General features: G+C 41.9%; 1 protein-coding gene across 1 annotated transcript in view; it reads left to right on the forward strand.

The window, feature by feature from the left end:
• NCKAP5 (NCK associated protein 5) overlaps positions 1 to 27319 on the forward strand; it is a 719900-nt gene that overhangs the window by 644964 nt on the left and 47617 nt on the right. Inside the window, exons 10-13 of the mRNA XM_069474609.1 lie at positions 8209 to 8310; positions 13460 to 13648; positions 17911 to 21692; positions 22385 to 22562. Of these exons, the coding sequence (XP_069330710.1) occupies positions 8209 to 8310; positions 13460 to 13648; positions 17911 to 21692; positions 22385 to 22562 (4251 nt within the window). The remainder of the gene's footprint in view (positions 1 to 8208; positions 8311 to 13459; positions 13649 to 17910; positions 21693 to 22384; positions 22563 to 27319) is intronic.

Genomic DNA, 27319 nt, shown 5'->3' on the forward strand with positions numbered 1-27319 from the left:
TAATTCTACATGATTTTTTTTTTTTTTTTTTTTTTTTTTTTGGTTCTCCAGAACACTGACGAGGCATTTTCCCCTTCTTTGGAGGTTATCTCCCAGTGTTAAGCACTGATCGCTTGATTTTAATGTCCCCTCTTTGTGGGTCCAAGAACAGAGCAGGGCCCAGGTATGGTTTCCTGTCAACTGTCTGGATAATACGTGGAACCCTTTGGCATCACAGGGGAGGACTCACTCCATGTCTTCAGGTTTAGCAATTACACATCTCTGAAGTGTTGGCAGCTCTTTGCACGGTTTTAACATGCAGCATAACTGAGGGCCCTAGATTGACCCCCACCCCCGCCACCCCTTTTGGGAAGGAGCATGCCAAGAAGGCGTAAAAGCTGTATCAATGTCCACTCTGTCTACATTTCCTCCCAGACACCCATCTGCCGTCTCTTCTTCCAGACCTTTTCTTTCTGAACATAGATAAGGGTATTGGAGGCCCATGGCCAAGTTCAGCATTGGACAAAAATGTGAGTAGACAAAGGAGTAGAGGGAAAGCATGTATTATAGAGAGCCTGATGGATTCAGATCCCAACTCTGCTACTTATTTGTTCACTGAGTGACTTGACCCAAGTTCCTGCTTGCTGAAAAATCTCTCTGTCATCTCGAGACCTTTGCATATGCTCTGCCCAGAAGGACCTTTCTTTCTTTTTTGGCCCCTGCTATGGCCTGAATGTTTATGTCTCCCCAAAATTCATTTATTGAAACCCTAACCCCCAAGGATGGTATTAGGAGGTAGGGACTTTGAGAAGTGATTGGATCATGAGGGTGGAGCCCAATGAATGGGTTAGTGCCCTTACAAAACAGGCCTTGGAAAGCTGCCTTGTGCCTCCACCATGTGAGGACACAGCAAGAAGGTGTCATCTATGAACCAGGAAGCAGGCTGTCACCAGGCAATCTGCCAGCACCTTAATCTTGGACTTCCTGGCCTCCAAAACTGTGAGAAATAAATTTCTATCATTTATAAGCCACCCATTTTATAGTATTTTGTTTTAGCAGCTGAACAGACCAAGACAGCCACCTCACCTGAATAATCATTTCTTGCTCATAACATCTCTCAGCTATGCTAAGACTTAGCTATGGCATCCCTAGGAAAGTATCCAGTAGCCCCTTGCTGAGGGCCCACATGGCATAATACATTGAAGGTGCCTGGTCAGCTTGTCCTTGTACGAGCACCTTGGTGGCAGGGACTATGTTTGTCATCATCATACCCCAACGTCTAAACCTGGATAAGATGACACAGTGGCAGAGAATGAGGTTCAGTAGGGGCAGCCCTAAAATCCATATCCAGGTTCAAATCCTTGACTTAAACAGTTACTTAACCCCTCTTGCTCCTTAGTTTTCCCATCTGAAAACCAAAGGTGGTAATAGTTTCTTTCTGCAGTAAGGTGATTGTAATGATTAAATAAGAAATATTTAGCACCGTGCCTAGCATGTAGTGAGCACTCTTTGTCTTCCTAGTTTTACATTTCAGTTAAGTCCAAATTTATATATGAAATTGTGTATTCCTAGAAAGAATGTAGAGACCTAAGAAGGAAACTAAAACATCGATAATACCAATCATAATACTAATGATAACAGTAATGAAATGATAATTAGGAAAGTATGTTTTTGAATAAATGAATGAATTATATCTGAGTCTAGCAGGGGAAGATATCACATTGTATTTAAAGGCATTTCTTTTTTTTAATTCTATGCAGTTCATTTTATCATCTAATTAATTTATATTGTTATTTTAGTAAATTGTCTATAAGAAACCATCATTAACCAGATTTAATTGGGCAGAATGAAGAGTTCATAAACCCTGCAGTCAGATTGCCTGGGGTTCAAGCACTATTTATGTGACCCTCGGCAAGATTTTGTAGCTCTGTACCTCAGTTTCATCACCTGTAAGACAGGGACTGATAATAGTTCTTATTGTGGATTGTGATGAGGATTGAAAAGGATAATATATGTGAAACACATACTTAGTGCTAAAAAGGGCTCAATAAGTGTTCACAGCTGTTATTATTTTTTCCTCAATTATCTGCCTCCAAAGAAGTACTTGGGCAGGAAAATCACCAAGGCAACATAGTTCATCTGATGAGAGTTGCCCTAATTATGGGCTTAGTGCTTAGGGAGAAATAAGCTACTTCCATAGGACTTGCCTCATAAAAGACACTATTGATGAATATCAGTTCACTTATGTCATAGAAAAAGCAAACAGAATGTGGTAGAAAGAGTTTGAAATTAGAAGGAAGGTAGAACTGGGAGAGAATGCTGGCTGTTTCCAGAATATTTATATAGTCTTGAGATTTTGGATACCTTCCTTAGCTTCTTCATCCGTAAATGCTAAGATGACAGCTTCTTCCACACAGTAGCATGAAGATTCATGAGATAAACTGAGGAAAGGGACTTCACACAGCATCTCTGTCCCCCACAGAGCGAGGGGTAATTCATTTCTTCTTCATAAAGGCACATTGAATTCCAGTGGCTATTGATGCTCGTTCCAATAAGTCTGGCAAAAATAGAAGCTCAAGTTTTGAGTTTTTTTCCCCCCAACCTCTTTAGTGTGGTGAAATCAGAGGGAAAAAATTTCCCCCACTTTGTAAAAAGCAAAATCTTCAGAAAGTCAGAACTTTTCAAAAATAAAGCTTGATTAAAAATGTAAAATGCAGTGTAGATAATTTTATAAAACAGCAGGGGCAATTGGAAAGCACTTATTAAAGTACCTGTTGAAGTAATTAGTGATGAAAATGGAAATTTCAGGACACTTCTGTATCTCTTAGATCCAAGAATAGGCGCAGGCTGTGCTGAGTCACTGCCTCCCTCAGATCTGATTCACGGAAGACGACAAAAGGGAAGCTTCAAAGAGTCTTCGACTTGGCAAGCAAATGTGAACCACTCTTAGGTTCGCCCCTGCCCACAGGTCTCATTACCCTGCCGTGGGAGCCCTAACCCTGCCTCCTTTTTCTCAACATTCTGTCACTTTGCTGTTACAGCTTAAGTATTCCTGGTTCTTTTTCATTGTTTTGTGTAAAGATTTCAAACCAAGAGATTTGGGAGCTTGGCAGTGAGAGCTAAGTCCCTATTGCACAGAATCTTATCTTACACATATTTAACTGTGTTGTGAACACCCTCACCTCCACCCCCACCCCCACCCCCAGAGCACTCTTACTCTCCTATAATCTCTTTTGCATGCTCTACCTAAGAATTCTTATGTTTCTTTTTTTTTGTTGTTGTTGAGACAGAGTCTCACTTTGTTGCCCAGGCTAGAGTGAGTGCCGTGGCATCAGCTTAGCTCACAGCAACCTCAAACTCCTGGGCTTAAGCGATCCTACTGCCTCAGCCTCCCGAGTAGCTGGGACTACAGGCATGCGCCACTATGCCCGGCTAATTTTTTCTGTATAGATTTTTAGTTGTCCATATAATGTCTTTCTATTTTTAGTAGAGACGGGGTCTCGCTCTTGCTCAGGCTGGTCTCGAACTCCTGACCTCGAGCGATCCACCCGCCTCGGCCTCCCAGAGTGCTAGGATTACAGGCGTGAGCCACCACGCCCGGCCTTATGTTTCTTTTTTCTCATTTGTGTGTTTGGGCTCCTCATTGATATCATAAGCTCCGTTAATGAGCTGGCTTGATGTGTCATAGTTTATAGCCAGGTCTCTGAACACATAGTAGTAGGCGCTCCATAAATGCTTCTTTTGCTCTTTTCATCCTTATCCATCTTCCAGCTGGTCCTGCCCGTGCAGGTCCTAAGGGCCCTGCTGATGAATTGCGGCAGATCGGAGGGTTTGAGGTACTCTAGTCAAAAGTCTAAGCTGTAGAGACCCCGAATAAACTTCCTGGTCACCAAACCAAATGCTGCTCCCTTAGGCAGCCACTAGGTAATCAGGTTGTCATGGTAGCAGGGACCCTTGAAGAAGGTTTTGAATATAGCTGTCGAATAATTGTTTCAGAAGCACTGTGTAACCTTGGATCCCAGAGAAGCGGAAAAGAGGCTGTGGTACCATATCATTTGCCAAGGCACCAGCCAAAGCAAGACAGAATGCACTCTGGGCACCTAAAGAGGGATATGCAAGACAAGCCTAAAAGTTGTCAGGCAAAATAATAATTGTAGCAGAGACTGTTATGGCTTAAAAAATTAACTGTAAAAATTTCAGACTCTGTAGTGAGATCAAATGATGATGGACATATTTTTTTAAAAGGGCCTCTAGGAGAACATTCAAAAGGCACATTCTTTGTGTCACGTCAGCAGGATGGCAGGATGCAGATATTATGTTTTATCTTTGTATCCCAAAATGGAAATAATGGCGTAAACATCAGCTTTTATCCAAAAAGATTTTGTCCTGGGCTCAAATTTTTGTGAATTTAAGAAATGACCATATAATACTCAGTTATATAATATGCAGTTATATAATATTCAGTTTTATAATAAATTCTTAATGGAATAGAATGAAACCTGTGAAATGTGAACTCAGGGATCTGACAAATCTGTCTTGATAGGATTTGGAAGGGCTGATGCAAAAATCGCATTTCTGAGTATGGCAAAAATGTAAGTCTAGTATTGAATAAGGCAAAATTGGGGGGTTTCTTTTTGGAAGATCATTTGGTGAGTAAAGCTCCATAGAAAAATTATTTTCATCAGGCTCCAAACTATTTTAGAAAATTTCCTTGAACCTCTTTTTAGAGATCTTTATGTACATCTGTGAAAATTGCCATATTACCCAACAGAAGGAACAAAGCTTATTCACCTGGTTATGTCTAATTCAGGTCCAAATTAAACACTTCTCTTAAATATATACCAAATGCGCCACAAATGTCTTCTACCCCTGTAACAGAAAGGGGAACTCATAGGAAATCGTAGGAAGTTAACAATATGGCAACATGCTTGGGAGATTTCGTTCTAACCCACTCCAGGTTTACTTCTGTTGAGGTGGGATTAAAGGGAATGATGCACTGGGCTCGGGCCAGCCTAGGGCTGAGTCGAGGAAGCAGGAAGGGGCCTCGGAAGCCTTCTGGAAGCTGTGAGGTAAGAACGGCTCTCCAAAGTGGAGACAGAGGGACTTGAAAACAAAACTAAAGCTGAAAAAGCAGTAAGTTCTTCATCCAAGAAAGCAGCCTAGGATACAGGCCGTTAGATTTGAGAGAAGGTGATTCCTAAACAAGGCCAAGTCCAATTGAGCAACCAGCCAAGATGGCAGAGGGCAGCAGAGCTCAACAAGACAGCAGGGGGGAGTAACCAGGGCAGCTGCCAACATTCCCTCTCCTGGGGCAGGTGCTGAATAGTTAAAACCTCTCTTTTATATAGATATTTGGCTTTTAATAGAGCAGAGAATGATTATTGCATGATTCTGGTATTAGATGAATTCTCTCACCAAATCTGAATGGACAGAAGAGAGCCATGGTGAAATGCTTCTTTTTGCACTTTCCTCTTTACTTCTAAAGCTGACTTAATAACTTCTGAAATGCTGACATGAAAAAATTCACGCATTCCTTCTCAACCTTTAGGAAGTACATCAGTGAATACAACAGCTGCTCATCACTCTTTGACTTGATTTGTCCAGCTTGGTTTCCCATGCTGCCCAAATTTTTTAGATGAAGATCTGTTTATTAACCTCACCTTGTGTCACTGCATGGGGACTCAGTGTCTTTTCTGGACTTACCTTCCTTAAAGTTAAGAATCATGATGGTGCTCAGTAAAAACCTAGATGGAGAATTCTATAAAATGCAACAAGCCTTCACTGAGCATGTGAGGAATGAAATGTAATGGTAAAGCCTGGCCTACCAGCCCCGTTCTGAAAGGCTCAGGCACACCTCTATCTCCAGTTTCTTCTGCCGTTATTAACTGGAGAGCTACAGAATCAATCAGCACTGCGCTGAAGAGGCCACTCCACCTTCATTCTGTCAAAGAACAGCCAGTTCTTGGCGCAGTCTTCCTTGTATGGAAACTGTAACAAGTGACTCGTTAGTACCTTATAATTTAAGAAATTACCCACCACCAACTCCCAGTTATGACAGTCAATTGGTGTAAGACAGTGTGGATTTCAGCATACTGTCTTATTTATTGTCCCCTCTTACTGTGACAATGCCCATCTCTACCTGTGGTAGTGGATTAAGGAGCCACTGCCATCTTTCTAAGACAGGTGAGGGATCTGAGACAGAGCAGTTTGATTCCATTCCTGAGATCCTATAAAGCCTGTGCCTTGGACAGGGCTGGAACCTCTTCCTTCTTCCCTCTCCCCGACAGCCCTCACCTGTTTCAATGGAGGGGACTGACCCCTTTGGAGAGAAACGACTGAAACATAACATCATTTAGGAGGGTGGGTTTTTACACGCACGTATTCAGGCAGTGAGCAAAAGGGTGACATCATACCTCTGAGAAGAAGTGAAGTGCAAACATGAACTGAATAGGAAGTCAGAGAGCTGATCTATAGAAGATTCTTCCCCCAAATCACGTGATATACCACTCAAAATCATTTCTTTTGTTGAATGTCATTTCCCATAACATCTTGTACTGTTCTCATATTGATAAATGTATTCGTAGGTCTCACAACAGTCTGATTCTTTTGATACTCTCTCAATCCTTTGAACTTCCATGTGGGTGAGGAAAATATAAAGACATCGTCTTGTTTATAGACGACAGTGATCCTTAACTGTGTACTTACTGAGTATGGTACATTGTGTCAGGTCCTGGGGATTAAAAGGTGAGAAACATTCTTTTTCCCCTAGAAACTCAGATTCTAGAGGAATCTTCAGATAAGGATTATAAAAATTGCCCAGAAACAATGTTATGGTCTGGTTACCTATGATAGTCTTAGCTCGGTTGGAAAAAGTTGAATTTTCAAAACAACAGGCAACTGGTTTAGGATTTATTCCCTTTTTCATGAAAATACCCCCTCAAACACAAAGTGAGAGAAACAAGGGTATTGGTGTGAGGCAGGTAGTGATTTGAAAGTCCACTGTCTACCCACGACAGAAAAAATGCCTTTGTCCCTGCAGAAGGGTGGAGCACGAGCCTGCCACAGGGCTCATCCTCCAGTAGGTGCTGAATAAATGTTTGTCGAGTAACCAACTAACCAAGTGCACAGGGCTCTCACGGAAGGTCAGCCTAAAGAGAGTCAAATGGGAACAGAACAAATGTCGTTCATTTAGTGGAGTTTGTGGTCCCCGCCAACAACACGGTGGATCTGCTGGGACAAAGTGACCCGTGGGGCAAGCCCTGCTCTCTAAGACGATCCTAACATTACTTAGCAGCAAAGACTCTAAGGCCTTTCCTGGACCAGCATCGGTATGCAGCAGGCCTTCTTCAGGGAGGAAAAAGAATAGAAAAACTTTTCAGAGGTGATGGAGGCATGCTTAGCCACATCATTTACTTACTCAATTAGATTTTTTTTTTAGTGTCTGAAGTCACAAAAGTTGTAACCAAGACAAACCAGGCTATAAGTACCATTCTTAAAATGTCATCAGCCTAGCAGAAACACTAGACAAGTTTTATTGTATTTGCAATTAAGCAGATCAAATTTAATGTCCACAGAAAAAGCCTTAGTAATTAGTATAAAGATTAATATAGTAAAATGTCTCTGGTTTAGCAGGCCTCCCAAGCAAAACTGAAATAAAGAATTCAGTATATGATTGAAAAGCACGTGAATATTAATGCACAAAATCCTCCAAGTCCCCAGATCCCTGATGCAATTATTTTCTATTCACATTAATTGTTCCTAACAGATGACATTAATGACTTTGAGTTAAAATGTGTCCAAGGGAAGATTTCACAAGATCAATGCTGTTTAGAAATAAGGTCACTTTTATAATTATCTGCTCAGATTTTAACCACTGCTCAACATAATAAGGTTAACTTGGTGATTGGTTTTTTAATGTGAATATCAAAAGTTAATTTTCATACCAGCCAATAAGTATTTGGGATATTCACATTTTTTCTACTACTTATTTTTCCCTGCTAATTTTCCAAGACAGAGTGACAAACTATAATAGCATGATTGCTGTTTATAAAATAAAATTCACATATATACTTATATGGATATGGAACACTAATAAACTAAACTTTTTTGAATTAAGACATATAGCATCTAATCTGGAAATGTCAACTCTTTTGAGTTTTAGCTGTCTAAGGCAGGATTTTGAAAGAATTAAATTATCGCTATTGGATGTTTCTGCTTGGTTTTACCTAGAAACTTCACTCACGCATCTTAGATCTTTCATCTGGAGATTTGCTTTCAGAAGCGGAAAGAAGCAGAAGTTTGACACAGTCACGAACTGATGTTGAGCTGCACGTGAGTTTTCCAGTTGCCTTCCGAACACTTGTTTAGGTTGTTATTTTCCTTCCATCAAATATGATGTCACAAGTGAACCATAAAGTGCATCCTTGAAGCATTGTCAGACAGATAAAAATACCTTCCTTTCTTGTGTTCTCTGAAATTCAATATCATGTCCCCCAGCTGATATAGTAAGCAGAAAGTGTCACTCTCGGCAAAAATATCATAAATCTTGGCTTTGTCCCCAAGATACCTTTTTGGGTATTGATTATATCTCAAAGTCTCTGAGAAATGGCCAAAGAGCTTTTTATTAAAACCCATGTCCCATATTATTCATCCTACTTTTATGATATATTATGTATGAACTTTTAAAAATTCATGGGCTCTGCATTTCTTTAGCGAGGGTTAGCTTTGTGCTTATTTGGCAAAACTTTAACCAGCATGGCTTTTAACTCTCATTGACATAAAAAGAGTAACTTGAAAAAATACAACAGCCAAATAAATATATAATGAAAAATGTTAGGCTTAAAAAAAACGACATGAACATTTGTGAATAACTGGTATTTTATTTTACTATATAATTTTGTCAGTGTATAATAGATAGGACATTAAAGGTAAATATTCTTGAGTTAGATTGGAATTAAATTTCAGTAGAAAGCTGTCACTTTAAACATTCATAAAGACCTTATGACATTTAATCTATAATATGGCCTTAAGGTCAGAAATTTTATAAGCGTGCAGTTTTTATTTTTAAGTGTGCAGAATGAAACTTTGGGCTTCATTCTCTCTCTCTCTCTATATATATATATTGATAAACTAAAACTGTAGATTTTATACTGCATTTCTCACAGTAAAGATGTTAAAGCATGTGACCCATTCGGCATGATAATGTAAAATAAACAGTGAGAAAAGTACACTTTGGATAGTGCAAACAGGATGTATTTTGCCAATTAAATCAACATAATTAAGATAATGTTGCAGTGGAAGCCAATATATATTTTGTGACAAAGAAGAATTTTAAGAATAATCATTATCTATCACTAAAAACAACTATGCCCAGTGGTAGTCATGGTGTTCTCTGTATCGCTGGGAGTTCCGCTCACTGTCACGGGTCTTACTTGGCATCATGGCATAATGACTGGGACTTGGGCCTGGCATCAGAATGTTGTATTGGCTGGGTGGCTTTGGGCAAGCTATGAAAACCTCAGTGCCTCAGTTTTCCCATTTATGAAATGAGGATAATGATATTTCTTTTCTATTTCAGAGAGTTGTGATGGGGATTAAATGAGATAATACATGAAATGCGTGTAACACTGTCCCTGCTAACAATAGTGGGACAGTAATAAGACCTCTGTTGCTTTAGCTCTCTTCTTTTCTCCTTTAATATGTGGCATCATGCCACAGCCACAGAAAAACATGGCAAAGGTGGAATGATAACTGAGAAAGGTATCTACTAATATCGCACACATCAGGGATCCCTGGAAACAAAGTACACCCACTTTTGCCTACTGTACAACAGTTATTTTACCACTATGTGCAAGGCATCAGATTATGACAGGGTCTCAAAAAGTGTAAAACAGGGTATTTTAGGGAGACTGTGAACTGATAGCTTCATTGAAGAGCAAAGACCACATATATATATATGTTTAAAAAAAAAAAAAAAACCTTGTTTAATAATGTTAGCAACACCTAAAAGTACTTAAGCATTACCATATGCCAGGGGCTGTTCAGCTTTCACAGCGATCTTATGTAGTAGGTGCCGTCATTCTCTCCATTTACAAAGAAAGAAACTGAGGCACAAAGGGGTTAAGTAATTTTCCCAAGCTCAAAGAGCTAGCGAGTGGAAGAGCCAGGATTTAAACCTCATAAATAGCCACAGAGTTCAAGTGCTCAACCACAGAGCAGTGATTGACTGGAACAGATAATCCTACATGATAATCACATGCCAATGAAGGAAACTGTAGGAGAAATGATCTCACTTTGAAGTCATTGTATCAGGTAGCTCTTATTAAATTCAGACATTGATTGTCCAAGGTGGGGGAAAGTGGGAGAACTTCCCAGTAGGGAGAACTGACCCCTTCCTCCTCTGTGTGGAATAACTACACATACACACACACTCTCCCCTAGTCACTGGCCCGTGGATGGGCTCAGCCATTCCCCTTATCTGGCTCAGCACAGCCCAGGTCAGATTGTGCGATATTGCACGGTGCTGCCAAGGATCCACACAAGAGATAGACTTTTCTAATAGCTTCTCCTAGAGGTTTGCTATGCCGAGCACAGGTCACAGAATAGCAGCATCAAAGCACCTGGGAACTTGTTCAAAGTGCTACATACATCTTAGGTCCTCCTTCAGAATTACTGAATCAGAATCTGCATTTTAACAAGATCTCCTGGTGATTCATGTGCACATTAAAGTGTGAGAAGTTTGTCTTAGAGGACACCTGTCTGCTTAACCATCCCTGCCTGCCTGCACGTGGCATTGACATGCCTTTTCCACCTCCCTTAAGTATCCTCTGTCGCATGTGGGCATCTCAAGTTCAAGGCCAAAGGAGAGGCAGCAGTTCCTTCCTGCTGTAGCCCATCCCCTGAGTTCTAGTTTCCCATCCTCTTAATCCAGCATCTATACAGGAGGTATATACATGCGTGGTGACTAGGAAAGGGTGCTCATTCATTAAAGGGGGCCTGGGAATTGAGTTGAGTTGTAAAAGCAGGTATAATTTTGGTAGATATATTGGGAAAGGATAGGTGGGAAAGACACAGGGAATTACTTACAATAGCTCAGTATTTTGGGAAAGGGTAAAATGTACATCGTAATCGAAAGCTGAACAGAGTGTGAAAAGGCCATTGGAGAAGTTTAGATCTGAATAGCCTGGCAGGATGCAATCGATCTCTCTCTATCTATCTATCTCTCTCTCTCTCTCTCTGACGAACAGACACATCTGTCAGAGCAGAGGCAGTCCTAAATAACAACCCCACCCTGCTTACTAAAACAACACAGCATGAGAGAACAGGATGGCGGCAATGGAAAGCACACAGGTAGAAGTGGAGCCTAAGTGATATTTCTGAAAGCACATTCCAGATGTTTGCAATGGCTGAGGCTTAAATGACAGGTGCTTTTGTGGGATAGAACCATTGGTTGTAGGCATCTGTTCAGATACAAATATGAACTCCCCTTAACTAAGTTACATCTGGCAATAAACAAGGTCATAAATCAGTAACTATTGCTGAAAGCTGGATTTTAAGACATGTTTCTCCTTTCAGTTATACTTAGAGCCAAAATTCAGGGGGAAAAATGGAGTAATAAAATTTCTTGGCGTTTTTAGATCACTTAAAGAGATTGTTATGCAGCAAAAATGAAGTATTGATAGCAAGGCAGATGCCTAATTCTGAAAATATAAGATTATTAAGCATTATGGATATTGATTAGAGACCAAATTAAACATGCCCTAGTCACTTATGTAGGGGCTTAATATTTACCACAAGTACTCTCAGATCATCCTTGCCTTCCTTCCCCAAGCTGGTGTTTAGTCACCGTCAGTTGGAATTGCATTTGGAGAATAGTGATAAGTACTCAGGTACTAAAGGCACCCATAAACTGTCAATAAATTGCAGAAGTAAGAAGCTTTGCCACTCTGCAAGTGACACAAAGACAGATGGCTCCCCATCAAAGAGTTTCTGAAACAAAGCTTTATATAAATAGGAGACTCGAATTAGATGGTAATAGGGGAGATTGTGTTCTCAGTGGTCGGCATGCTAAATTAATTTAGCCTGTCCAGTTTCTGGAGCTTCATCTGTTATAAGAGGGGCCTATAATGTGACTGTCAGTGTATGCTTGGATGTTTACAGCTTTATTTGTCACCCTTGCTTATGCAGACCCACTAGAATTCCAACAGCCTGGACCTTCTGTGAGGGACCTATATCTATTTGATGTCACCCTTGCTTATGCAGACCCACTAGAATTCCAACAGCCTGGACCTTCTGTGAGGGACCTATATCTATTTGATGTGAGGGTTGTTACCATTTGGCTATCCAAGGCCTGGATATGAAAAGTTATATTATCTTTTACAGTGGAGACTCATGATACCGCGTTTGGTGTTCGCTGTGCATGGCTTCCTGTCAGGTGGCCCAAATGTGCAATGGGCATTTGGTTGCTAACTTAGAAAGATACCATCGGAGCTAAAGGGGGCCATGGCAGTAATCTGGTAGAGCTGCCCCACTCTACAGATGAAGACACTATGGTCCATGGAAGTTAAATGTTTTCTTTGCCCAAAAGCACATATTTAGTGGCAATGTGTAGCCTGAGATCTAGACCACAAGACTTGCATATGTTCTTGAACCTGTAGCCAAAGATGCTTCTCTGTCTTCTTCCTTTTGTAGCATTGGAGTCATGTTTTGATGTTGATCTGATTTTCTCACCAATATGGCTGAATAAAATGAGAAACCACCATTGTGGTACTTTTGCCCAATAACGGTGGTGGCTTGTAATAATGAAGCACCTACTAATGGGCCAGACACTGTGCTATGTGCTTCATAGCTAGGACCTCATTTAGTCTTTGCAATAACCCTACAAGGTAGACAGTGTGATTATTACTCCCTTTTAAAAGAAAATATGGCTATAAAAGATGAAATGATTTCCCTGTAGCCACAGTTAGTAAGAGGCAGAGCCAAAATTTGAGCCCATAGTCTATGTGACTCCAAAGTCTGTGCTTCTGGCTACTGCACTGTACTTTACAGAAAATCCCTGACTTACAAAGGTTCAACTTAGTGGTTTCTCAACTGTACGATGGTCCAAGTGATGTCATTTCAGTAGAAACTGTACTTTGAGTACCCACACAGCCATTTTGGTTTTCACTTTTTAATACAATATTCAATCAATTACATGAGATATTCAACAATTGATTATAAAATAGGCTTTGTGTTAGATGATTTTGCCCAATGTAAGTGTTCTGACACATTTAAGGTAAGCTAGGCTAAGCTATGAGGTTTGGTAGGTTAAGTGTGTTAAATGCATTTTCGACTTACGGTGGGTTTATCGGGCTTGAACCTTGTCTTAAGTCGAGGGGCGTCTGTGTTCCTTCCTCCCTCACCATGCGGTTCAGTTGATATTTACTTGCCCCTAAGCAAGATATTTCCTCTCCCCTTGCTCAGAGCTGTCCTACTCTTTCAGGAATACCAACTGAATGCAAAATCAGGAACCCCAGCTTTGAAATGCCCAGGCTTGGGGGCTGTTGTCCCCGGTCATCTCTGTCCTCGAAACAGCTGCAGCAGCAGTGAACTGTCTCTTTCAAGCACCTGCAGCGAGTACTCCAGCGGCTCCTCCTACACATGGCATGATGGGAAGAACCTCAGGAAAAGGGTAAGGCCTCCTTCTAAGGCACCTTGGCATCAGGGTGAACCAGAAAAGAATCCTCTTCTGGTAGGGTTTGGTCATGGAGGTGGAGAGTGGGAGGGAAGGGTAAAAAGGAAATGACCATTTGCTGAGTATCTGCTCACATATTATACTGACCTCCTCTAATCAATGCTATAGCCTCATAAAACACTATTTTACTATAAATTGGAGGACAGCGTAGCAGAGAGAGAAAATACCATGGCAGATGACAGGGGCCATGACATCAAGTAAAGGTAGACATATTCCTACTAATATGTCAAGAATTCCTTCACCGGGTTTTTAAATAATTATTACCACTGGAATGACTCCCATCTGCAAAGTGGGCTCACACAACCAAAGATTTCTCATGCTCTGAACAATTCTCTTTGCCCACCAATGTAAGGCAAATATTTGAAGTAGGTGTTTTAGCAGTTCCCTAATGTTGAAGAAAGGCAAAGAGTACGTGAGAATTAAAACTCTGAATCAGAATACTTGGAGGTCATTTTTCTGTCATTTGTATAAACTTAGTTTATGGTTTTGGCAGTATAGAAACCAGAAAAAAATCCCAAACTCCCAGAAAATATTGACGAGGGAGTAGCTTTGTCATCCTCTGAGCAAGAATTCAGAAAAAGATTTCACGCTTGCATTTAGAGCATGTTCCCTTGGACTCAGACTTACAATGCAAAGTACAGAGCCTGCCACATTATCAAAATTGCTCCCTCTGAGGAGTTGTTAGGAGCTCTGAATAATGACTGCTAGGGGCTTGGCTCAGAAAGGATTGGGAAGATGGCTGGGGATGTTTTCTCGCTTTGTCTGTGAAGACCGCCGGCTCCCAGGGCTCCCTGCTCTGCTCTTTTCTTTTTTTGGGGGGTGTGTGTGTGTGTGTGTGTGTGTGTGTTTATATATATATTTATTGATACATAATAATTGTACATATTCATGGAGTACATGTTATATTTTGATACAAGCATATAATAGACAATGATCAAATCTGAACCTCTTCCTTTCTCTCCCTCTCAGAATCTCTTTACTTTCTTTTACATTTTTTTGGCTGAAATTCTTCCAATTAGAGCACTCCTTGATGTTCTAAGGCAATTTCTTCCCTGAAAGAAGAGAAGGACGGTTCTTAAAGAACTCCATGGACACTCAGGTGGCCATCCTCTGGATCCCTGACAGGGTCCTGCCATGGTCGCGGAATGCTAGTAACCTGTCACTTGCCGCAGTGGACAGTCCTGGTTCTCAGGAGCCCAGCAGGCCAGGCCTAGTCCTGTCAAGTTATTTTAAATTTATATCAGTGAAGGAACTGCTATAGTTCTTACCTTGTGCCAGGGACTCATTTAGTACGTACGTTTAGTATGTACTCATTTAGTAAGTTACACAAGAAACTCATGGCGTATGAATTTGAATGTGAATACTACATTAACTTATATAATAATACACATATGACTAATGACATTTTCAAGCTCACAAGTATTTTTTTTAATTTTTTTGTGTGTAGAAACAGAAAGGAAACCTGCACGAAATGCACTAGCCTGCCCTGCATGGGGAATTTGGCTCCAATTGATGAGGAATTGCCATGTACAGCAGAGCTTTTTAAGTACTTCCCAAGGATTAGCTCATTTAATGCTCAGAGTAGCCTGTTGAGTAGGTTCTCCCGTTGTCCCAACTTGCGGGTGAGGAAACTGAAGTGCTGAGAAGTTAAGGAACAACTGGCCCAGATCTCAGAGCCAGTACATGGCAGAGGCAGGCGGCTGGTTCCAGACCCTTCACTCTTAATCATTCTGTTTACACTGGCCTTGTTGATTCAGTCTGAACCATGGAGGGGTTGTTTCCTTTGTAGGGTTTGATTTGTTCTGATTAAGACCAAAAATGCCCTGTAAAAAATTATAAATCGTTATTATTCCATCAAGAAATAGAAGAGGCCTGTGGACATTAAACACAGGCCCCTGCCTTGTCAGTAGCATCTTTGGCCAACCACACTGCTTCCCTAGAGCAAGCTTTTTCCAGCATTTCCCGGCAAAGAATGAAGCTGCCTGTGAGAAACGCCAGCTTCTCCCCCACGGTCTCTGCTGTAGGGGATGCGTGCTTTCCTCCCCCCCCCCCCCCCCGCCAAGTTTCAAGAGTGGGCCAAACTGTTCTCAGGTTATTAAATACCTTAACGTCCTGTGGGGATCTGATGGAGGAATGGGGCTAGTCTCTCTGGGCAGGCAGAGAGCCTGGATCCTGGGAATCTTGCAGCTGCTGACTGTGGGCTGGGCCAAACCGCAGCGTGGGTGGGCTCTGGAGGGGCAGAAAGGAGGTCGGGGCAGAGGCTGAGCTTGTCTTCTGTGAGCTGAACAAATCTGCCTTTCTCCGTCTCTTGCGGGGTGCTTTTGTCTGGTTTCTCTTCTCTATTGTCAGTGAACCTGAGTCAGGATCATGGAAATTCTTAGAAACCCAAATGATGGCAGCTGCTTTCTGGTCTGTCTGTAATATCCAGATTCACTGGTGGGATTTCTTCTGATTTCCAAAGGAGTTTTTAATGATGTGAGAGAAGAGGAGGGAGAAGATCACCAAATAGCATCTCACCCTGGTACCTTCTGATGCTGGAGCATTTTCTAAAGAAAATATATTATTTGACTTAAAAACAAATAAACGTGTATGTAGTTGATAACAAGGGCAATTTTTATGAAAAATTCTTTAGATGGTAGCAAATGTTCACAACTTACTAAAAAGCCCAGATCGCAGTGGAAGTTTCTGACACTTTTTCAGCCTCTGTATCTGAGCATGGGGCTGGTGTCCAGAGCTGCAGAGCAGGGGAGGCTGGTGGGCTGGTGTAGCCAAGGTTGGTATAGACTGTGCTTCTGAAACCACGTTAGTCCTCCCCTGAAGTTCTTCACCATTCATCATATAGCCTTTTTTAAAAGGCACTAGGTCAGCTCCCTATACCCTACAAGTTCCATTCAAGAAATTGTGCAGAGGTAACCTGTGACCTCTGTGATGGCACTGACCCGTGAGGGGCGAGACTAGGGGCTAACCTTGGCTTTGGTAGCACAGCACAAAGTGGAGGGGTGCAGGCGCCACAGCCGGACTGCCTGGGTGCCCATCCCCTCATGGCCACTTTTAGACTGAGTCAAAATCGACAGTGTCGTAGAAAGAGCCTGAAACACCAGAATGCAGACCTTTGCTCCAGCTCTTCCTCGCTGTGCGATCTCCCCAGCAGACCCATCGGTGACTCTCAGGTTCCTTTTCTGAAGACAAAGTCAAAGCACGGTGTAAACGGCTGGGATACAGCAGGTGCTCAGTAAACGTCGGTTCTCTTTCTTGCCCTTTCATTTCTCGTTAGCAGTACTGTGAGAAAATATGGATGCGTACAAAGCAGTCCTTTGCCGACGTCATTCCCCATACACTTTTCCAAAGCTAAGGCTGGCATTTTGGGCAGGGGGGTAAGAAGGGCGGGAAATTGACCATTCTAAGTTAGTAGATGAATAATTACCGTAGGGATCGAACAGCAAATGCCCAGCTAGTGTGTGTGTGTCTGTGTGTATAGTAACTTCAGAAATTTTTCATAGATGTCCATTGCCTACCCAATAAAGCCATAAAGTCACAGAACTATCAAATGTTAGAATGAGAGTAACATAAAGACATGGACCAACTTAGTTTTTTCAGCTTTACCCTCTCCACTTCTCACGGATACTCTGCAGCAAAGCCACATTGTCTTTTAGTCATTCCCTCAGTGCACCTTGAACAAACCTTCTGACTTAGGTCTTGGCCCATCCCGTTTCTTCAGCTCGGAAATCATTTCCCCGACTCCCACTTGTAACCTAAGGCAAACCTATCTGTCTCTGATGACTAGCGAAGTTTTTTGGTTTTTTTTTTTTTTTTAAGAAATACTTGCCAAATGCCTTTCATGATTTTTCCAAACAGCTCTTGCTCCTCTCCTCTGATCTCCGGAGTACTCACTGTTTGCACTGCTCATTTGCTCCTGTTATGTACAGGTGGTAGTGGCCAAGCATCCTCTCACCTGCTGGGATTTCTGTTCCTTGAAGGCAGCGTCCTTACCTTCTATTTCTTTCTACCACTGTACTGCTTAGCACAGGACCTGGCAAAACGAGTGTTTGCTGCATAGTTAGTGAATTAATTAATTAGCTAATTAATGTAGGCATTTGTCTGTGAATACTTAATCAACCACTAGCACAAATTAAGTCCCATGATGGACTTTTCCTTTTATATATTTGTGATCATTTCTGATATCTACTTTTCTCTCCTAGCAGTCATCACAAAACTGGGATAAAAGGCTAAGTATTGATTCTTCGCTCCCAAGTGGCTTTGCTAGTCCTACAGATGAACTACCTCCAACTCGTGTCAAGGAAAGCCACATTTTGGAAGGGCTAAGAAAGCTACAGAAGCGAAAAGTATCACTTGAACCCCCGTCAGTGATAACCAAATGGGGTTACAAAGATTGCATGAACTCAAATGAAGGGATATACTCTCCAGGAATTAAGAGTGGCAGCCTCAAGGAGTGTTCCCCCTGCAAACCAACTGACACAGCGAGCCCCCGCAAGAAGCCCCACAAGGCATTTGTCTTTGATACAGATTCCCACGATGATGCTGATGACAGCTCTTCTTCCTTCGTGTTGCTCCAAGCAACCCCAAGCCAGGGCTGCAGGCCCCATGGTAGTAAGTTAACCCACAGTGTTTCTGACAGTCTGTTTGGCTGGGAGCCAGATGGAAAACACTTTTCAGAAAGCACGTCTTCAGTTTATCCCAATGAAAGGCTTGAAAAGCTGACAAGTTGTGCCAGTACCTGTCCCTTAGAGAGGAACCTGTGCCCACGTGTGCAGGCACCTCAGGTACAGAGGGAGAGGGATCCGCACAGCCAAGGCCATGGCCGCGTGGCTCTCAGTCTCCAGCTTTCAGACACTGATGACAACGAAACCCTTGGTGAGTTGCACATCGAGAGTAGTGATGAGAAAAGTCCTTCAGACTTGTCATTGACTGCGGATACCAATAAGTCCTTGGAGAACCTGGACGTCCTCATGGGATTTGGAAAATCTCAACTTGAGTCTCCTGATGAGGAGGAACAGCCAGTGCCCATCCATGTAGAGACTAGGCCAAAGACATTTAGTTTCATCAAGCAGCAAAGGGTTGTTAAAAGGACTTCTTCAGAAGAGTGTATTACTGTAATATTTGACGCAGAAGACGGCGAGCCCATTGAATTCAGCTCTCACCAGACTGGAGTTGTCACTGTTACCAGAAATGAAATTTCCATCAATGCAGCCCCTACTGGACCCAAGGCAGAACACACTGAACTTTTACCTCAGGGAATTACTTGTTTACAGCCAGGAGCAGCTGCGAGAGACTGTCCTTTCTTCAAAAGGTCTGAAGAGGAAACTGAGAAACACATTCCAAAAGCTAACGTAGAAACTGTTCCCCTGGTGCCCACTGAATCTTTCAGCCCCAGGACAGTGACACAAAATACTCAGCAACAAAAGCTGGTCAGGCCAACACACAGCATGTCATGCCAGAGTAGTTCTAGGTCTTCGGCATCCGTGGGCATCTATCAAAAGCAAAGTCTGACGAAAATACCTGCCCGGGGCAAGTCTTCACCTCAGAAATCAAAACTAATGGAGCCTGAAGCCTCGACACTAGTCCCCTCTTCTGGCCCGGTGACTCTGGAAAAATCACCAGCCTTAGCCCCTGGGAAACTCTCACGGTTCACAAAGACTGAGAGCCCAGGGCCCCTCTTTGAATTACGACCAGATTCACACATTCCAAAACACCCCACCCAACTTCCTCACAGCTCCAAAATGCCCAGCAGGAGAGATTGGGTCCAGTGCTCCACGAGCCACACGCCTGGGTCACGGCCGAGGCCCCTCATTGCACCTAGTGACAGTGGAGAGCCCCCCACGAGGGATGGACACTGCAGCTCTGGGCCAGAGGCAGGGGCGAGGTCCCCTTCTCCCCCACCCCCTCCCGGCAGGTCAGCGTCCCTGCTGACCAGGCCCAGCCATGAGTGTTCACCACCACCTTCAACTGCCAAGCCAGAGCCCAGAGTCCCCAGTGAAACAGCAAGGACGCTCTTCAAATCCCCTCTGCTGAAAGCAACCTCCACTGCTGTTACTGCTTCTAATCAGGCCACGACGGACGTACAGAGGAAGAAACCTTCTGTGGCCTTCAAAAAGCCTCTCTTCACTCCCCCACTGCCCTCCACAGAAACAATGGTTCAAACCAGATGCCCTGCTCATACCCCCTCTGGCTCATTCGCTGTGATGGCCCTGGGGCCTCCAAAGGTCTCTCCAAAGAGAGGTGTCCCCAAAACCTCTCCTCACCAAACTCTTGGGACCACACAAATGGACATGGGGTTACGGACTCCCAAGAATTGTCCTTTGACCCACGAGCCACTGGAAATACCATCCTCCAAAAGCGTATCTCCAGGAAGAAAAGGACAATGGAATGACAGTGTCTCCACATCCCCCAAGCCTTCCTTCTTAGGGGCAAATGAGTCGCCATCGTCTCAGGTTAGCAGTGTCTCATCTTCATCCTCCTCTTCCAGAAGCCACAGTACCCCACAGGGCTGTCAGAGCGCTCATGAGAAGGGGCTGAAGACTCGCCTCCCAGTGGGACTCAAAGTTCTCATGAAGTCTCCCCAGTTGCTCAGGAAAAGTTCCACAGTGCCAGGGAAGCATGAAAAAGACAGTTTAAATGAAGCCTCCAAAAGCTCTGTGGCTGTGAGTAAGTCCAAGCCAGATGACTCCAGGAATCCAGCCAGCCCTGATGAGACCCCAGGGGGCGGAAAACACGTGACTACACTGGGTTTACCAGGGCAGGACAGTTTAGCTGAAGGGCTTCCCCTGGAAGCAGCACTGCCAGAGTCACTGGAAAGTAGCATCCTCGGGGCTGATGGAAGAGATGGGGTAGAAAATCGATCTGTGAAAAGATCCCTTTCGTCCAGCAAGCCACACCTAAAACCCGCTCTAGGCATGAATGGCGCCAAAGCCCGCAGCCAGAGCTTCAGTGCTCACCCAGGAGACAAGCCCTCCACGCCCCCTGTGGAAGGGCCAGGCAAAGTCCGGACGCAGATTATTACCAACACTGCTGAGAGAGGCAACTCTCTCACCCGGCAGAACTCCTCCACCGAAGGCTCTCCCAGCAAGAGCCCTTCTGCTCTGGTGTCCGAGAGTCTGCCCAGTGCTGGGAGGCCCTTGGGGCACCCCTCCTCCAGCCACGGCTCCCTGGGGAGCTCAGGCAGCTCCAGCAGTCATCATGGGAGCCCCAGCAAGTTGCCTTTGAGGATCCCTCCGAAGTCTGAAGGGCTCCTCATCCCACCTGCAGAGGGGGCCCAGCAGGCCTACGCCCAGGGAGAGTGCCCCCGTGTGCCTGTGCCTGTGCCTGTGGAGCCAGCCAGTGACCGCTGCAGGTGCCCACCCACCCCAACAGACTGCCCTCAAACCCTGCAAAGCCCAGGGAGGATGCAGTGTCCAAGCTATTTTGAAACAAGCAGGACATCCAAGTTAGAAACTTCTGGAAGGCATCCAGATGCCTCTACAACTGGGACTGGTGCTTTGAGCTCAGAAGCACCCCCCTCACCCACAATCGAAGAAAAGGTCATGTTGTGCATTCAGGAAAATGTGGAAAAGGGCCAAGTGCAAACAAAGTCCACCTCTGTGGAAGCGAAGCAAAAGCCCGGCCCTTCTTTTGCCAGCTGGTTCGGTTTTCGAAAGAGTAGACTTCCAGCCCTCAGTAGCAGGAAAATGGATATCTCCAAAACCAAAGTGGAAAAGAAAGATGCAAAAGTCTTGGGGTTTGGAAACAAACAACTAAAATCAGAAAGAAAAAAAGAGAAAAAGAAGCCTGAACTACAGTGTGAGTTAGAAAATGAGGTGATCAGGGATACCACATCAGTAGATAGTCCAGACAGTGGTTTACAAAGCAAAAATAATTGGAAAACACCACAAGACGTTTACAACCAAATGAAGTTTGAACCAAGAAGTAGACCCAGCCCTGTTACATGTTCATCGAAAGATACCTTTCTGACGGAGCTTTTGAACAGGTAACTCATTGGAAAAGTGGGTGGTAATGCACGGGGGTCCTTCCCGCCCTCTTAAAGAGAGTTGTTTGCTTCCTGCACATTAAATGCTGGTCAAGCATGTTTTTCATACAGGCAGAAATGCATAATAGCAGTCTTTTACACATTAGCCAGAATTTAAACAATGATATAAAAGTTAGCAATAAAATGATAATTTCGTCCATGTTACTTTGTTAACCAAACCAATGGTCTTTGAAATTAAAGAATGATAAGTTTTATCAAGGTTGATAGAAATTCAACCTATACTTGAAACCATGAATGTACCCACATGGCATGAAATGGAAGAAAATTACACATACGTTTTAAAGCATACCAATTTTGTTGATTGTACCAAGCAAACGTATCCTTATAAACTTTCCAGAGATAATTACATTTCCTGTCAATCTTAAGCCAGAAATGTATTTAGCAATCACTCTTCAGTGGTTTTTTTATTTTGCCCCTCCCCACAGCAATCATAAAAATAAATTATTATGAAATCTAAATTGACACACTACTGGAATATTTGAAGTATTTGAAGTATTTGAAAATACTTATCATTCAAAGTTTTCAAGACAAAGAGCTACATGGAGGTTACTTTGAACATTATAGGACTGGGAAAGGAGAGTGGTTGAGGAAGAGCAATGTAATTTATCAGAGGAATCACTTTCTACCTGCAGAGTTGATAAGAAAACAGCTCAACAGACAGAAAGTGGATCAAATAATGTTTCCTGCAGGAATGTGCTAAAGGGCAGTTCCCAGGGCTCCTGTCTCACCGGCAGCTCTATCAGCACTCAAGGAAACCACAAGAAAAACATCAAAACCAAAGCCGATATGGAAATACCGAAAGACTCCCTGGTAAGTGCTCCACCATCCTGGGTACCAAGTGCTACACTCTGAGATGTTCTGGCTGGCTTCCTTCCACTCTTTGCTGATGAAAACATGGGGGTAAGAGATTATGGGGGAAAAGAGAAAGTCAAAGAAAAAGATATTCTAAAAAGAGAGAGAGAAATCCTGGTGACAACTGCAGCAGACAGCTATCAGCTGGACCGAGAGTGGGCATGGCTCTTTCCAGCAACGATGCTTTTCCCAGCTCTGTTTTCAGAACGATGGTGTAATCACAGTGCATTGCAGGCAGACGATGCTACCAGTGTCATCTTCCAGTTATACCCTGTGATGGAAATTTGTTCTGATGATTATTTCCAACATCACTAGGAGCAAAAAAAGAAATGAACATGAAAAGTGCTAAACAATTTAAGAGAGTATTGGCTATTTTGATGACTTGATTTAAGCATTGTTCATTTTTTATGAAAGTTGTAGGAACCGATACATCCTACCTAGACAGAAGGTGTTAAGACTAAGAAATCCTTTTTGGTACTTGGCTCCCTATCGTTCAGCTTATTCATTGTGAGAACTCAGGGAGTACACTTGCTTTAAAAAGTAAATAAATAAGAGGGTATTATTATACTTCCCTAGGGTATGTTTGTTTCAGATGATATTTTTGTTTCAAAATTACCTTAAATTGCACTTACTCTCCTTACATTCTTTATGTTCTTGTGTAATTGACTTGATGATGTTCATTGTTTCTTTTAGGTAGAGCACTTAAACCAAAAAAAACCTCTCCTTAGGGAATTACTGTATCTATAGAGTACATGCTGTCATTTTCTGAGGGAAAATTTGAAATATGAAGTAATTACATATCTTTTTTCTGGAGTGCTTTGAGAGTAGAGGAGATTTTAAAAGTGATCATGGTTGGCATTTTTAGTTATTAATTATTAGTTGTAATTACTTACTGATGTCTAGGTTTCCTTAGAGTTTCACAGACTTTAATTTGAAAATTTTTTATTCAAATACCTCTTGGCTCTGCAGAAGTATAAGGTCTTTTAAAAAAAAAAAAATTCTCCAAAATTGTATGCAGATTATGTTCATTGCAAAAGTTTTTTTTTTTTTTTTTTTTCTTTTTTTCCCCATTTGTGCTCTTGGCTCTCATGGTATCATCCCTTCTTTGAAAATGTAGATATCCCCTGCATTATAAAACCACAAATTATAAGCATATCTAAGGCTGCCCTTGTAGTGTCACTGAAAGGAAAGAGAGCGAATGAACGTGTGGAAATGTGCAATATGCTGGAAATTCAATCCAGCTGATGGAAAACTTTGATAGCCTGGCAGAGCTCCTTATCAGAGGCACTCAATTTAACTATGCTCCATTTAATATGGTTCTGACAGCTCCGGGTATATCTTCACTGTACAGACGTACCAAAAAAACAAAAAGACTGTGTGTTTGGCTTTTACAATTTCATTTTTACTTTCTTATTACTTCCTAATACTAAAGTTATTTGCCATGCTTTTCCTCTCTCATCTGTAGTCTTTCACAGGGTGGTAATAAGGCTCCTTTGGTCCTTCCAGAATATCTGCAAGAAACACTCTTATTATTTTCTGTGAAGTACAAAGATTCCCTAATCACCCCAAATATACATAATCAATAGGGATATGCTAAATTTTCTAGTTAGCTGCAAGACAAAATTAGTCATGCTGAGAAGGTTTTCCATACAGAGGAATGTTATTAACCTGGATAGTTGACCAGCTAGTCATTTTTTTTTTAATGTAAAATGCAGTGTTTTTTGTTTCATCTCCATAATCATCAGTGTGGATTGGGCTAAAATTACTAATTTCAGAAAGGACATTGCTGTAGACTCCTGTGGGACTAGTACAAGAATAGCAGTGAAAACTCATTCATTATATGTTATCAGCCTATATAGGAAGGAGATTAGATGCAAAATAAGATGTATTTTAATACCGCAGCACATTGATGTGTATACCCATGAACCTTTTAAAATTCAGAGTTTAAGGGAATTTTCCCCCCACTAGAGCTCAAGGTAAATTTGCTATCTGCTTATTTTAAAGTGTATTGCAAAGAATGTTTCTCATGGTAGTTATTTAGGATGAAAACAATAGCTGCATATAATGCATTACATATCACACTTTTTTCCTGAGCAAAACCACTGTTCAAAAACCTTATGACATATAGGAGCAGTGTAGTTTCCCACAATTCCTAAAAAGAGTGCCCAGGAAAAGACCTGCAGATACTAGGAGTTAGAAGAGGTCCTCAGGAACACAATCAAATGACATAGGAGGCATCTGGAGAGGGGACTGACAGCATCTGCTACAGGGGATCATAATGCCTACTTGTACTATTGCAGTGTATGAGGAACAAATCCCAGCAAATTCCCTGACTCTACATGCCAAACGGTCTTCCAGACATCATGTGGACAGTGACTACGATTTTGGCAGAATCCACACCTGAGATAATTCAACTTGTAACTAAAAACTGTAGTCAACAAGTGCAGTGATTGTAAACACTCAGTAGCCTTAAACCATAGGGAAATAAATAGTTGAGCTGAAAAAATATATATATCACTGTGAACAAAAGCTCTCTGAAAAGGAATCTGGAGGAAAGAGACCAGCAAACCAAGGAGACTCAGCTCTAGAACAAACGTGTGATCCAGAGAACAAAGGGAAGGCTGAGGTGTTATAGCAAAAGCTCCTGAATAGATTCCCAATCAGTTCCTTAATGCAAACGAAGGATTGAAACTAGTTAATGCAACCAGTTCTGATTGGTCAGTGCAGCTGAGTTCTGATTGGTTGATACAGCTGAGTCCTGATTGGTTGATACAAATGAGCTGTGATTGGCTGGTTCAGGTGAGCGCTGAAGGTTTCAAAAATAAAAGGTGTAGCTTTTCTGGGAACTCCGAGTACCTGTGTTACCTGTGATAATGGCTGTTTGGCTCTGTTTAAATTTGAAACAGCTGCTCAGAATCCTTGAAGGACTATTTCAGGTTCACATTTGTACATATCATCATCCCTTGCTCTTGACAAGCTGATACATAGTTATGAGAGTACTCAGGCATTTTAATTATTTTCATCTATAGCGATTATATTAGAAAGATTATTTCCATACATATAACAAATCCATGTATGTAGTGAACCTCCACTTAGTTCACTAGTAACTGTATATCCATTTTTAGTATTGCTAGAAACATTCTAAAATATGTTTAAAAGTCCCATTAATGCTTTGCTGAATTAAATCCTTTTCTCATTTCAGAGCCTTAATTAGAGGCTTATGTCCCCATTTCTGCCGTCATTTACAGACCACTTAGCTCTAATTTTTGTATAATTTAGACAAGGACCATGTTACTTTGTACTTTTATTTAAATTATATAAAATCATTATAAAAGGGGGAAGAGGCATATCCTAGAAAGACTGCATTGGTATTAAGTCAATAAGTCAGAAAGAGGTGCACTTTGCTTGCTGCATATTGTAAGTTCTTCCTTCTTGTGGATTTAGATAATTTTCTGAAATGAGAGTCTCAAAGGAAGACAGCTCCAGGCTCCTATTTAACTATCACTGGACAAAAATAAAAATCATTAACAAAATTAACGAGATCATATACCTTCATCATGCACTGGAAAGAGATGGCCGTTTTAATATGGGTACTTTAATTTAAATTATGGGTATTCTCACCCGGTGTCACAGTCTGAAAAAAAAAAAAATCACATCTGCTAATAAAAAAGCATCAAATACTATCCCATTAAAATGGTACTGTGGTGAAGAAAATAGTACAATAATTACACAAATTGTTGTCATTAAGTTCTGCAAAATGTTATAATTTTAACATCCTTAATTGAATGATTCTGTTCTAAATGCTATTTTGGTGCTGATAAGAAGCATGCATATTTTCTTCTTCTCTTGCAAAGTTTTCTAAATGACTAACTTTTCCAAAGGTTATGCCTTTCAGGAGCTTTTCCTCCCAGGATCATTTCCTGCCTCACTTGGATTCATGATGTTTTTTTCCTTTTAAATGAGCTTTGACATCAAAATGTTGTTTTCTTGGAAAGCCATTAGCGTTAGGGTGATCCAAAGAAGAAATGTGTGCAGAATCCCAAATGCAGGGTGTTCCCAAATATTGGGTTTAATTATGAAATTGTGCATATGTATTGGTCAGTGGTGAATTATGTTTTCTTTTTTTCCTCCTATGTCTTTTGTAAGCTTATTTCTTCCTTCCCTTCTTAGTGATAGGGGTTAATAAAATACTATGAGTGCAGTGATATTTAATGGTTGTCTGTTACAGATTGGTATTTGGAGCAGTTCCTGACTACAACTATTGAGCCCCCCACAGTGGACAGGAGTTAGTGACATATCATTAGAAGACATCCAAAGTACTAACAAACATAAACCCAAAACAGCTCACAGTTGTTGCTTATGAGTCACTTTCTACTCTTCACCAAATGGAACATTACTGAGATTGATTTGTATCTGTTCCTGGGACAGCAAGCACTGAGAAATTTCTAAATTTCTAAATCTCTGTCTTTTCTCAGCCAAACACTTGCCAAATTTCTTGGTTTTGTGGCCACGCCAATTCAATTCTTCACAGCACTTTACTGTATGGAGGTTGTCCCATTTGTGCCTGTCTTTGGCAAGTCCTTAATCTTGACCTGGCAGTCCCCTACCGTCCAGGAAAGTTCCCACAACTTCCTACCAACACCCAACCGCTGAGTGATCAAAAATGAAAATTAATTTAAATTTCATCCTGTGAAAAATATAATTAGCAAGGGGAA

Source organism: Eulemur rufifrons, chromosome 1 (assembly GCF_041146395.1).
Source record: "Eulemur rufifrons isolate Redbay chromosome 1, OSU_ERuf_1, whole genome shotgun sequence".
In the NCBI taxonomy this organism is placed as follows: domain Eukaryota; kingdom Metazoa; phylum Chordata; class Mammalia; order Primates; family Lemuridae; genus Eulemur; species Eulemur rufifrons.